General features: G+C 61.3%; 1 protein-coding gene across 1 annotated transcript in view; it reads right to left on the bottom strand.

Moving 5' to 3' along the window:
* HTRA3 (HtrA serine peptidase 3) overlaps positions 1–12,984 on the bottom strand; it is a 29,500-nt gene that overhangs the window by 15,734 nt on the left and 782 nt on the right. The window contains exon 2 of the mRNA XM_086407430.1: positions 328–427. Coding sequence (XP_086263556.1) covers positions 328–427 — 100 coding nt within the window. The remainder of the gene's footprint in view (positions 1–327; positions 428–12,984) is intronic.

Below are 12,984 nucleotides of genomic sequence, written 5' to 3' on the forward strand. Positions count from 1 at the left end.
TGTTGAAGTCAATTTGGGAAGAGACTCCTAGGATTCCATGGGAGCCAGGAGTTTGCAGGGCGGTATCAGCTCAGACAGCCCCTGTGACCCTGCAGCAGCCCCTACAGCTGGGTCACGTGTGAGCTGCTTTCTGTCTCCTTAGGCCACGAGGTCAGGGTCAGGGACGGGCGCCCTCCCCAGGGCAACAGCGGCCAGGCGGTCTGAGCAGGGTCCGCTGGACTCCACAGCCATTCTGGTCTCTACTGCCCCCCCGCCCCAAGTGCTAGGATCGAGTCTGGTCTGGGCCCAGCACATGGTGGGGTAGGGGGCAGGAGGGGCTCCACGCACCTCAGGAAGAGTTCTATGTGGACCACAGCCGGCGCGATCTTCTCCACCACGTCGGCGATGAAGTTGAACTTGTACCGCGGGCTGGTCAGCTGGTGGAGACCTGCGCTGGCAGGAAGAACCACGTGCGTTAGTGAGGCCCAGACCTCCAGGCACAGGGCTCGCTTGTCCCAAGGCTGGCGGACGCCGGGCTTCCCCACCTTGTATCGCCAGGGCGGCCGGGAGGCTCAGAGAGGCCAGGACACTTACCCTGGGCCACACAGCACTCATACAAAGTTCAGGCTGGATCTATCTGGGCCAGCTGCCAAGAGCCCTTGCCCTTTCTCTCCTAGACAGCAGTGTGCTGGCGTAAGGAGACCGTCCCCCACCGCAGCTTGAAGCTCTGGCCTGTCCCTGCAGGCCCTGGGCCCGTGCAGTGGCTGGACAAGGTCACGGCTGAACCCCCGGCCGTGGGGCGGCCCCCTCCTGGGCCACGTCGGGCTGCTGCCGTCTGAGTTGCCAGGGCCCCTCTGTGTGTGTCGAGCTTGGCCCCGCCCCAGGACGGCTTGCCAGGCAGCTCGCGATCTTCCCCGGAGCCTTCACCGGCTCAGATTTCTGCTGCCATCAGCAGCCGCCTGCTGGGACCACGGGCCTGAGGCGTAGGGATGGCACAAGACCCACTCCCCCTTTGGCCGCCCTGTGGGCGTATGTGCTGGGGTCTCCCGGGTCCCCCACTAGACTGCAGGGTTATCTGGAGCCCGTGCTGCTCAGCACTGCTTGTAAGAGGCTCCCAGGGCCCGAAAGGAGCACCGGGCTGGGCTCCAGCTGTGTGGCTTTAGGTAAATCGCTTAGTCTCTGGGCCTCTCCACCCCTGCCCGCCCCAGAGACCTGTGGAACAGGCCGTGACTTGCAAACCTTAAGGCTCCCTGAAGGTGCTGAGCAAAGAGGGCTCAGCCCATAAAGCCCAGCTCCGCAGCTGAGGGTCTCTGGGAAGTGACCGGCACCAGGATCTAGAGAAAATCTGGTTTTTCCTGACTGTCCAAAGGGACGGGAAGGAGTGCAGGCCCATGGCTGGGGCCTCGGAAGCCTCTGTGGACAAGTGAGGTCCCCACCCACAGCCGGACTCATCTCCCCTGCTGTCCAGGGGGCGGCCAGGGCAGCGGTCATTGGTTCCGTCCCAAAGGTGGAAAAATGGAAACTCCATTGGAGGAGAGCCAGGCTCTGGATGGGGCCACAGGTCTCCCTGTCCTTAGGGACCCCGTCCCCGCCAGACCCCCAACTCAAGGCCCTGACTGTGTTTAAAGCCTGACTGGAACTCGGGGCCCAGAAGAGAGCTTGTCTTGGGCTCTGTGGTCAGGGGAGGCGAGGAGGGCCCACCCCACTGATCCTGTGATGTCTGCCTCTCAATCAGCCCGTGGTCACTGACCATTCAGGGCCCAGCCTCCCACGGTCAGCCTGAATCAAAGGCTGCCTGTCCAGGGTGGCCGGAGCCTAGCTAGGAATGTGCCCCACTCTCGGCTCCTTGATGATCAAACTGCGGGCGCCAGGGGCCTGCCCCCTGCAGAGGCAAAGCCCGGTGGAGGGGTGGTGTCTCAGGTTCAGAGGTCGTGGTCACGGACCTGGGGCCCACCCAGGCCAGGGCTCTGCAGCCCCCAGCACACGCAGGTGCCCAGCACACTTATTTCCGTGTGGATTGCTAATGGTCCCCAAAATTCTGGAGGAGAAGCTACTGGCCAGCTGGCCCGTGGGGGCTGAGCCTAGCTCTGTGGCCCCGTCCAAGGGCGCTGGGAACCTGCATTCATGTCTGCCTTCAAGGCAGAGGGGCCACTTCAGGTTCTGTGGTCTCACAAGGTTCTCCCCTACCAGGCAATCCCCATGTCCCCAAGGTTCCCGGACGACCCAGGCAGGGGAGGGCTTGGCACTAGGCATGGATATTCTTTAGCCTAGGCTCGTGCCCACCTCTGCTCTGCACTGGAGCGGGCAATGCCAGGTATCGCCCCCCCGGTGGGGCCGCCTGCCCCCTGCTCCATCACCCACTGTCTGTGCCTCCTTCCACCCGCACCTCTCCTGAGCCCTCCCCACCTCGATGCTCCGGCCTGTCCCAGGCACAGCTCAAGCCCTGCCTCCTCCAGGCAGCCCCCTGGCAGCTTTCTCCCAGATCCTCCTTGGGGCTCCCGGCATAAGGCCCAGTCCACCACGCTCGCTCTCACAGGGGTGCCGAGCAACTTCTGGGCGCACGGCCCGTGCAGGGAACGGGCCAGTGACCGGCCAGTCCAGCACCGTGCGACCAGCAATGGGACCGAGGCAGGCCCAGGGCGCGCTGCGGAGTCCAGTGCCTGGAAGGGCGCACTCGGTGGCGGGGAGCAGAGATGCAAAGACAAAGCATGAGGGCAGCTACCGGTGGGTCTGGCCGACTGCAAACTTGGCCCAGTGTGAACAAGGTAGGTAAGGGGTGAAAGCATCGGGCAGAAGAGGCTGTGCCACCATGCGACCCCGTCCCCGGCCTCAGGGACCCCGTCCCCAGCCTCAGGGACCCTGTCTCTCACCTCAGGGATCCCGTCCCCGACCTCAGGGACTCTGACTCCATCCCCGACCTCAGGGACTCCATCCCTGACCTCAGAGACTTCATCCCCGACCTCTGGGACTCTGACTCCATCCCCCATCTCAGGGACTCCAGAGCTTTAGGCACGTCTGCTCCCCACCGGCTGACCCTGCCCAGGTCCAGCTGGCTGGCAGAGAAAGCCCCGAGCTGCCCAAGCCGCTGAGGCACTGACCCGGCCGCCCACAGATCCGGACGGCATGTGGACTGTCCCCCCAGATGCTCTTCTTTCCAATGCAGCCTTTCTAGAGATGAGTTAAAATCAGCCACACTCAATTTCATGTAACGATTTGAAAACAAAACCCCCTGTAAAACACTCACAGGTTACAGGCTGGCAGGAAAACACATCACAAGATCTCATGGTGGCATCCAGGGCAGAGGCAGAGCGATGGGGACTTTGTTTTGGTTTGTGGATTTTCTGAAGGTTCTCCCCCAGGCAAGTTAGACACAGATAAAACAGAGACAGGAGGGAGGGAGGCCTGGTCGGGGCGGGGTGTGTGTGTGTGTGTGTGTGCGCGCGCGCACGCATGTGTGCGTGTGCGCGTTTGTGTGTGCATGCGCGCGTGTGTGTGCATGCATGTGTTCACGTGTGTGCATACATGTGAGTTTGCACGCACGTGTATGTGTGCGTGTGTGCGCGTGTGCGAGTGTGTGTGCGTGTGAGCTGGGCTGGAGGGTGTGAGAGCGAGAGACTGCACTGTTCCCAGCGCCCCCGTGGGCAGGCAGCAGGGCCCTGGAGGCTGCAGGAACCCCAGGGAGAAGGTGGCAGGGCTCACCTCCCACCCGTGCACCAGCTCCTTTGGGACACAGCAGCCCTGTCGGGATGCCCCACCGCCCAGCTGTCACCAGCAGAGGCGGCCCTTGAGAGGGGGAGGGTGGGAAGGATGGAGGGCAGGGATGCTCTGCCAGACCCCAACTGACCCAGCAGCACACAGCAGGTCTGCAAATACCACCACAAAGGTTGTTCAGCCTCCTAAGCAGGTCTCGCCGTGGGAGCCGTGTGCCAGGAACAGGCTGGAGGTAAAGACTGTTGAGGGTGGACATAGGCCTGGTACCCCCAGAACCTCTGCCCTCCCTGACCCTGGGCCCCCTGCAGAGCTCCTGAGTCAGCCGGCTGGTTCACAGCACCGCCCCCAACCAGGTCCTGTCCCTTTAAGCGGGCGAGGTGGGTGGTGGGGATGGGGTGGGAGGTGGGGCGGGGCGGGCTTCCTGGGCCGCCTCCCCACACACGGATGAATCATCCCATGAATCAGTGGGAAACGAGAGACGCGGTTCCCACCGCCGCGTTCCACATGAAAACCTCGGGCCCCACGGCTGGGAGGCGGACTCTGTTTATTTGGGGGGTTTTTGACAACCCCCACCCCGGCCTCACCCTGTCCTGGAGCCAAAGTTCTGAAGTCAACAGTCAGTCTTGACCAGATTCAGCTGTTAGCATTGTGTGTGTGTTTTCAAAAATGAGCTGGAGTCCGCAGGCCTTGGAAGTCCTGGTCAGGAAGAACTCGACAACAGAGCAAAGCAGTCAAGGCCAGGTGTCCAGTGGCACCTCCCGGGGATGGAAAAGAGCCAAGTGTGCCCGGGGCCCACCTCCTGCGTCTCTGTGTGGCAGGGCTTCCGGGAGGGCTGACAGTGGCGGGCCCTGGAAGAGGATCTACTGTGTGTGCTGACTCTGGATGCTCACGATGGCCAGGGGAATGGGTGGGGAAGTCCCGGCCCAGGAAGGCAGACAGACTGGCCCAGACACCCCTCCCAGGGCCACTCGTCACACAGGTTGGGTACTGCACAACCCTCGGACCATTGTTAACAGAGATCACCGTGTGGCGGCTGCCCTTGGAACTGTGCAGTGCGCAACCTGCCCAACTGTACGCCTTACCTGCCCAGCACACAGCGGGCAGAGCCAGGACTGAGACTCTGTTTTTTTCCCTCTAACTCGGAGGTCACTGCCCATTCTTCTATTGCCTCCTGCAATCAGAAGACTCCCCCGCTACCCCCGTCATCACCCAGCAGTCAGCTAGGAACTGAGGATGGAGGGATCATCAGCAGGTGCCCACAAGGTCCCAGGCTGGGCCCATCCATCCACAATGCGGCCAGATGGCAACCTCTCCCCAGGGCTCGGGGACCGAGGTGTCCCATTTAGTCCTCAGCCTCGCTAGTGCCCTGCCCGCCTCCCGGTGGCCTCAGCTGTGGTTCCCCAAGCACGCACGCTCTGAAGTGCCCCCCCCAACCTTTGTAGTCAGTCCTTCTCCTGCAGACCCCTAGGCCCAGGCCAACACACTGCCCCTGGGGAGCCCGCCCTGCCTGACTTAGTGGGCTCAGGGACCAAGCGCTCTCTCTCATCTGGGGCCCAAGGCCCTATGTGACTCCCTCCCAGACCTGTCCTCCAAGAATGTCCCCGTGGCCTGGGCACCCCTGACCCACAGCAGTGAGCAGAGAGCCATGGGGAACGGGGGCCCTGAGAGTGGGTGCACGGTCCCAGGGGCCCCTCTGCCGCCTCTCGCCCACACCCCCAAGCCCCACCCACCACCCACAAGGGGCCGCTTTGCAGCCCCAGGGGCCGCCTTCCGGATCTAATTAGTTCCCAGGATGGCTCCCTGCCTGTGTTTTTCTTTTTCTTGAAAACATGCCTGTCCTGGAGTGAACTGTCTCCCCGCAGCCAAAGACGGTGACTTCAGATCCTGCTGCAGCTCCCGGGGTGGGGTGGTGGGGAGGGGGGACCCCTGCTGTCTGCGACCCCCAGGCTCCCATCCCTGGAACACAGGGCTGAGGGCTGCAGCCAGACCTCCGCTCCACGGGCCACGCCAGCCCAGGCTTCGGGCACTTAGGCTTCAGGGAATTTTCACAGCCATTCTGCAGGGCAGGGATCGTCATGATTGTACAGGCGAGGAAAAAGGCTCAGAGAGGTCAGGGCACCCAGCAAGGCTGGCAGCCGGGTCCCCCGACCCCTGACATGTCTCTTTCTCCTCGTTGGTCGTCCCTGTCCAGGGTGACGGGCTGTCCTGCTCCCAGGAGAGCCCGGCATGGCCAGTCTTCAGCTTGGGGCCAGCCCAGCTCCTCCAGCTGTGAATCCCACGCAGCTGCAGCCAACGCCACGGAGCAGAGGGCTCTGCCACCAGCCTGTCTGTACTTTATGAAGGGGCCCCACAGGCCAGGCAGGACTCCAGGCCGCCCGCAAGCTAAGGTGGGGTCAACCCCCTGGTCTTCCTCTTACAGGAAGCCCTCCCTGCCTACTGGCCCATCAGTTGACTGCTCTGGGCTCAGGGTCCTCAGCTGTGACATGGGGGCTAAATGAGGCCAGTGGAACCCCCGTGGGCAAGGCCTGGCACATGGCAGCCTTTCTGCCAATGCTGCCTTCTGGCTCCTTCCCATCCTCAGTGGCCCTGCCTCCCTCATAAACTCCATTCACGTCAGAAGCGTCCACTTGACAACGCTTAGGTTTGTTCCCACTAACGCCTGTTAACCCTTCCATGGGGGTAAATTATCTCATCGACTGTCAGTGATCCAGGGAGGAGGGTCTGTTGTCCCCCCTTCACAGATGGGGAAGCTGAGGTGTGGAGAGCCTAGACTTGCAGAGCCTCACCTTGGGAAGTGGTGGAACTCGAACAGAACTGGGTCTCAGTTCTGGCTTTGCTAGAGGGCTAAAGCATAGTCGGGCAGGTTGTGCGCGGCACGACCGCAGGGGCCCCCTGCTCCCCTCTGCAGCAGACCTGGCCTTCTGTTTGGGAGGCACACACCCACATGTCCTGGCCATGTCTGTGCTACTCTAGGGCAAGGAGTCTGTGCTTTCATTCTTTCTCCAACTATTCAACACCTTTATCAAAGCTGGGAGGCCACTTCCTCAAGGTGCTGGAGGCCTGCCTGGTGTCCAGGGATGGTCAGAAGGACCAGTCTCAGGGCAGAGCTGTCTCTTCCCACCTGCTGACCTCGGGCAGGACACTGTACCTTGCTGGGGTCTTTTCTTAGAAAGGCCATGACAAACCCAGACATGACGGGCGTTTAGCCTGCAGCAAAAGGTCTCACCCTTGACCCTGGTAAAGCCTGCTGGCTTCTCTCCATCAGAGCAGCCCAGGAGGAGGTGGCTTTCAGTGCCTCCGGCGGGACTCAGCCAGTGGCCCACTGCTCCACACCTGGTTTGTATGAACCCCAGGCCTACAAGGAGGCCATGTGACTCTGTGCTTGGCCTCATTTCTCCCAGGCTTTTGGCAGCCAAGGGGCACATGTCAGGCCAGGTGGACGCCGTCAGTGGTTTGAGCCCGGCACACCTGGGTTCCGGCTCCCCTGGTACAACGCTCGCGGCGTGACGGACTCGGGGCAGTTCACCCCCCAAGTGGCTGGGTGGTCTCCATCGGGTCCCCTTGGGATGTGGACTTGAAGACAAGCTCAGACCTGGATTTGGATGGGGTGGGGGTGGGGCTCCACGGGCCCCGCAGGTCATGGAGGGGGCCCCCACAGCCTGGAGGGGCGATGAGCCTGCGGCCCTGCCCCAAACCTCGGCCGCCCCCTCTCAGTGACGCAAACACAGCAACACAGCACCAACCCAGGGCCAGGGCCGCTCGCCAGCCAGGCTCCTGCAGCGGAAGCCCGTCCCTCACTGGACACCCTCCACGCCAGAACCCACGCCAGAACCTAAGCAGAGCTCTCCAAACCTGCTCTTTCAGGACAGGCCCGGCTGCCTGCCCGCCCTGCCCCTGCCCCTTGTCATGAGGTTCCAGAGCCTCTGGGGCCTGTCCCCCTCGGCTGCCAGCCGAGCAAAGACCCACTCAGGCACCAGACTCCCACGAGCTGTGCCCTGGCAGCCCGCTCTGCACACCTGTTACCCATAAGCTTCAGGGGTCTCTCATTTCCTGAAGATGGGTCACCCTCACAGCTCCTCCCGCCTATGCTTAGCATTTCCTGCTATCCTCCTGCACAGGCTCTGTTTGCATCGGGCATCTCCACGGCTGTTTAGATGCCACCTCCTCCAGGAAGCTCTCCTTGACTGCTCCCTCTCCCCAACCCAGAGATGTGTTCTCCCTCCCCCGAGTCTCACCCATTTGTCCTCTGTCCCTCATGGCACAGATGATCAGGGATTTCACAGGGACTCGGCTGGTGGTGGAGGTGGAGGGGGACATGAAGCAGAGCCCAGGATGTACTGAGCCGGTGGGCTGCATGGGGAGTCCTGCTTGGTCCCCAAAGGCAAGTGGGGGTCCCGTGTGGAGGTGCATGGGAAGGGGACAGGCCCGGGGAAGGCAGGACCAGACCGGGTTCTGTGGGATCCCAGCGCACCTCCAGACCAGCTGTAGGGAGCGCGAGGCGGCGAGGTGAGAGTGCCGTCCAGGCCAAGCCCTGGCCGGGAAAGGACGGTGGCACAGCAGTCCAGGCCCTAAGCTCCTCTTGGCCGGACCCCTGGCTCCTCACAGGTCCTCAGGAGCCGCCAGAGGCTGCAACTCAGCCCCTGGTGCGGGCGGCGGGAGGGGAGAGGTGGGGGCCCTGGTGAATCCTGAGTGCAGGGCCCGGGAAGCTGCTAAGGGGATTAAACCCTGAAAGTCAACAAAGCTCTTAAATAAACAGAGCCCAGAGTCTCCACGGGCACCTGCTCTGGGGCTGAACAATAAAAGCCGATGATTAAATGCCACGTTGTGAATTGCCCTCCAGGATTCTTGCTGGGAAAATCCCAGGGACAGAGTCCGAAGACGGCCGAAGCGACTGAAAATGAATGAACTGCCCTGGGGCTTGAAATTCTGACTTAACTGAATACTTGCAGGCCTCCTGGTCTGCAGCTGTGGGCAGAGGCTGCGAAAAGGGACCCCTCTGCTTCACGCAGACGCAGCTCTCTGGCCTTTACTCTCCCCTTGATGGATACTCATCCCCAACACGTAGCATCTACCTCGCACAGACACGGGAAAAGCTCCCTGGGTAGGTAGTGAGCCCACCATCACTGGTATGCGAGGGGGTATGCGAGGAGGGACACCCACCACGTGGGCCGGCCTTTCATTCCAATGGCACCAACTGAGCTCAGCTGCTGGACCAGGCCTGCAGAGAACAAACAGATCAGACGTCCGTCCTGTGAGGCTCAGAGCCTGGTGAAGTTGAAAATAAGTCACTGAGTCAGAGAAGAAATGAGAGGTGGTTCAGAGGAGTCCCCACGGTGCGCCCATGAGGCTGAGGCAAGGGACTACCCAGGCAGTCAGGGAGGGCAGCTCGTCTAGGCCAAGGCAAGTTGAGGACTCGGTCCCACGAAGGTGAGGGAACAATTTGGTGCAATGGAGACCACACATGCAAAGACCCTGAGGTGGAAAGGAGACCGGTGTGGCTGGAGCAGGGGAGGAGCCGGTGCTGGAGGGGTGGGCAGGGCCAGGCGGCACAGGGGTCTGGGGCTCAGGGTCGGTGTTGGGGAACACCCGTGATGGGCAGCACGGACTTATCACGGTCACCCTGGCCGCCATGTGAAGAAGTGACCGAAGGGAGGATGAGGGAGGTGGAGAAGGTCCACGGAGGCCAGTGTGGCTGGAGGGACCCTGGGGGTAACATCTCAAGGTCAAGCTGAGGACCCTCCTGCAGACAGGGAGTGAGGAATGCGGGGAAGTATGGGGTCAAAGCGTGACGCAGCCTTCTGACCTAAACTCCCCTGGGGTGGTCCTGTCGGTTGAGGGTAAGGGCCAGCTGAGACACAGGATTCCGGCTCAGGGAAGGAGGGGGGCTGGAGACAGGACCCTGGGTGCATCCGAAGGCAAGTGACGGTGGAGCCAGCAGGACTCACGTCCAGGGGGAATATGCTGGAGACAGTAGCCCCTTACCTGCCTGTACATGTGGACATCACCCGGTGATTTCTGACCAGGCTCTGGGAAGGCCCGGGGTTGGGGAGCGGGTAACGCCGCCAGGGATGCTCTATAGAGGTTGAGCCTATTGGCGCTGGAGACCCAGGCCTGATCCTGACCCCAGACCTCGGAGGTCCACCACCCTGCCTGAAGAAGAGCACCAGCCGGAGCCGGGCCAGGCCTGCTTCTGTCATTTCCCAGCCGAGTGACCTCAGCCCCATCACTTAGCCCTTCCCTGACTCCATGAGCACATCTCGGGTGCATGAGTAAGGAACAGATTCGCCAAGTAAGACATCGCCGGTCGGAGCCCCGGACCGGCTCCAGTCCCACAGGGGCTGGACTCTGCCCCTGCCGCCTCACGGGAAGCAGGATGTCTGAGGTCCCTGCGCCCAGGCGCCGGGAGCAAGGGCGGGCCGCGCACGGACCATGCTGTGCAAGGTGCCCATCAGAGGCTGGGCCCATGTGGCCCCGCCCACCGAGGCCACCCGCCCACCGAGGCCACCCCTCCCCACCCTCCAATGGCCTCAGCCCCTCTGGGTGCCCCCTGGCCCTGGGGGCTCTGAGAGGGCTTGCGGTCTGCGCACCTGCCTGGTGCGGCCGGTCCCTCTGCCTCTGCCCGGCTCCCAGCTCCCTGCGTCCTCCCTATCCATCTGTCCAGAGAGCCCGGGTCACCTCTCGCCGCTCAGCACTGGAGCTCTGCCTGTAGGGAGCCTCCCAGGCCTCGCCAGGTGATGGAAAGGGTGGGGGAGGCGTCAGAAGTGTTATCATAACACACAAAGAAACCGACCGTCTGGGCACCGCTCGTTAGAGGCACGTGTGTGCGAGCTGTAGCTCATTACTCTCTGCACCAATTCACCGAAACTGAGCAATCGCCCCACTTGACAGATGAGGAAACTGAGGACCGGGGCCTCGCGGGCAGCACCGCGTTCGTAGGAGGGACAGGGCCAGCCCCAGCTGCAGGCCTCCCACTCAGCCCGAGCCCTCTGCATCTGCCTGTGGCCACCACGCTACCGTTCTCTGCTCAGCCTCCCGTGTCTCCCCCACCATCTGTTTCTCCAGGCCCAGCCGGGCTCTGCCTCATCGCAGGGGCCTTGTTACCAGCCCACGGCCAGCAGGACACACAGAGCAGGGGCTTCGCAAGCCGGGACTCCATCAGCCAAGAAGAAAGGTTTCCTGACGCCCCTGGTGATCCAGGGGCTAAGACTCTGTGCTCCCAATGCGGGGGGCCGGGGTTCAACCCCTGGTCGGGGAGCTAGGTCCCATTTGCTACAACTAAGAGTTCATCAACCACAACTAAAGATCCCCTGGGCCTCAACTAGGACACGGCTCAGCCAAGTAAATGAACATTAAAAAAGAAAACAACGTTCAATAGTTACTAGAGAAAATAAAGGCTTCAAAATGCCTAGACCACCTCCAACCCACTCTAGCCCCTGGCGCCCTGGAGCCTGACTCTAAGAGCGTCCACTACTTGGGAGAGTTGGCTCTGGGGAGCCCACCCTGAGCCCTCTGCCTGTGTGACCCGCCAGCACGGCCTGAGATGGGCCCGCTGGCTCTGAGCCCCAAGGCAGAGGGCGTAGTGGGCACGCAGTAAATGATAACGTTCACCCCCGTGACACTGAGTGGCCCCACATCCCCAGTCTCCCAGGCACAATCCAAGCACAAGCCTGACCACATCACCCTCACTTCTCTTAAAACCCTTCGAAGGCTGTCCCATATAATCATGGCTAATCCCACATAATGCTTCCCAAACCAGGCTCCCTGGAACCCCAGCGTGCCAGGGGGAGGTCCCGTGCATTCTCCCAGGAAGGAGCTCTTTGTTTGGGAAACCCTGGGTTTTTATCATTTTGATTTTTTTTTTTACCTTGTTGCAGGCTTTCTCAGGAGCTCTGATAGACTCAAGCTGAGTGTGACTCCCCACTGCAGGGCTGGAGTTTACTTTCTAGAATGTTTGGGCCCCAGGACACTTGTTTTCAGAATCCCAAACCCGATTTGGGAAGCCCGGCCTACAGGGTGAAATCTAAGGTACAAGGTTTATGGGACATGCATGGTCCTGTCCTTGCCAAGCTGTCCAGCCTTGGGTGTCACACACATGCACACACGCATATGCGTGCACACACACACACACGCACACCCACACGCACATGCGTGCACACACACAAGTGCACGCGCACACGCATGTGCATGCACACACACGCACACACGTGCACACACACATCCCCCTGCACACCAGCTGCTCCAGGCTGTGTGTTCTCCCCGACCTGACTCACCACACATGGTGAGGTCTCCATGTGGCGGTTCACACTGCCTTCTCCTCCCAGGAGAGCTAGCCCTTCAGCCATCCCAGGCTCCCTGGCCCCCAGGTGGCCCTGTGCCCCACGGAGGAGCCCGTCCTGGGCGTCAGCATCTCCCCAGCTGCGGGCTGAAGACAACTACGGAGTCTGATTCCTTTCGGTTGCTGTGAACTCAGCGCAGGGTGCTGTGCTCAGAGCGCCTGGGAACCAACGTGGGAGCCTGCCTTCCCAAGAGATGCCCCAGACGAACACAGGCACAGCAGGGTTTTCCAGCATTTTCATTCACAGGCTCAGCCTGTGTGGCAAGAAGCCACCTGGAGCCAACCCCAGGTTAGGGGGGCTACTCTAAGGTTAGGCTTCTCCAGTGGCTCAACAGTAAAGAGCTGGTCTGCCAAGGCAAGAGATGAGAGATGTGGCTTCCATCCCAGGGTGGGGAAGACCCCCTGGAGAAGGGCATGGCAACCCACTCCAGAATTCTTGCCTGGAGAATCCCATGGACAGAGGAGCCTGGCAGGCTACAGTCCATGGGGTCACAAAGACACAACTGAATGACTTACACACGCACGCACACATGCTCTAAGCTTTGATGGGACTGAGAGATTTCTTACCCCACGGCCTGTCCACACGGAGCCCCCACACACAGTCCAGAGACCCCACACGCTGGCTCACCATTCCTAAACGACCTTCCAGAGAGGCATTTTAAATGCGGTACAAAAAACAAAAACAAAAACCCACTACATGTGGCTCAACTGCTGTCGTTTGAATATCCAGGCATTGAAGGCCAGGAAAGTGCTTTGCATCCAACACCCAGGCAGGGCAGGGATATGGGGACCAGGGGAAACGAGACACAAGGTGGGTACATTTTAATGAGGCTGGAGAAATGCTGGGCGGACCAGGCCCCTTGGGGTGGTCAGAAAGCCCCTGGTCTCACCACCGGTGGGCTACTTCTGCGACCTTGGGGGCAGCACTTTACTTGAAGACCAGAAGCCCGGTTAGAGAT

Source organism: Bos grunniens, chromosome 6 (genome assembly GCF_055505025.1).
Source record: "Bos grunniens cultivar Pamir isolate PY7600 chromosome 6, Bosgru_T2T1.0, whole genome shotgun sequence".
NCBI lineage: Eukaryota > Metazoa > Chordata > Mammalia > Artiodactyla > Bovidae > Bos > Bos grunniens.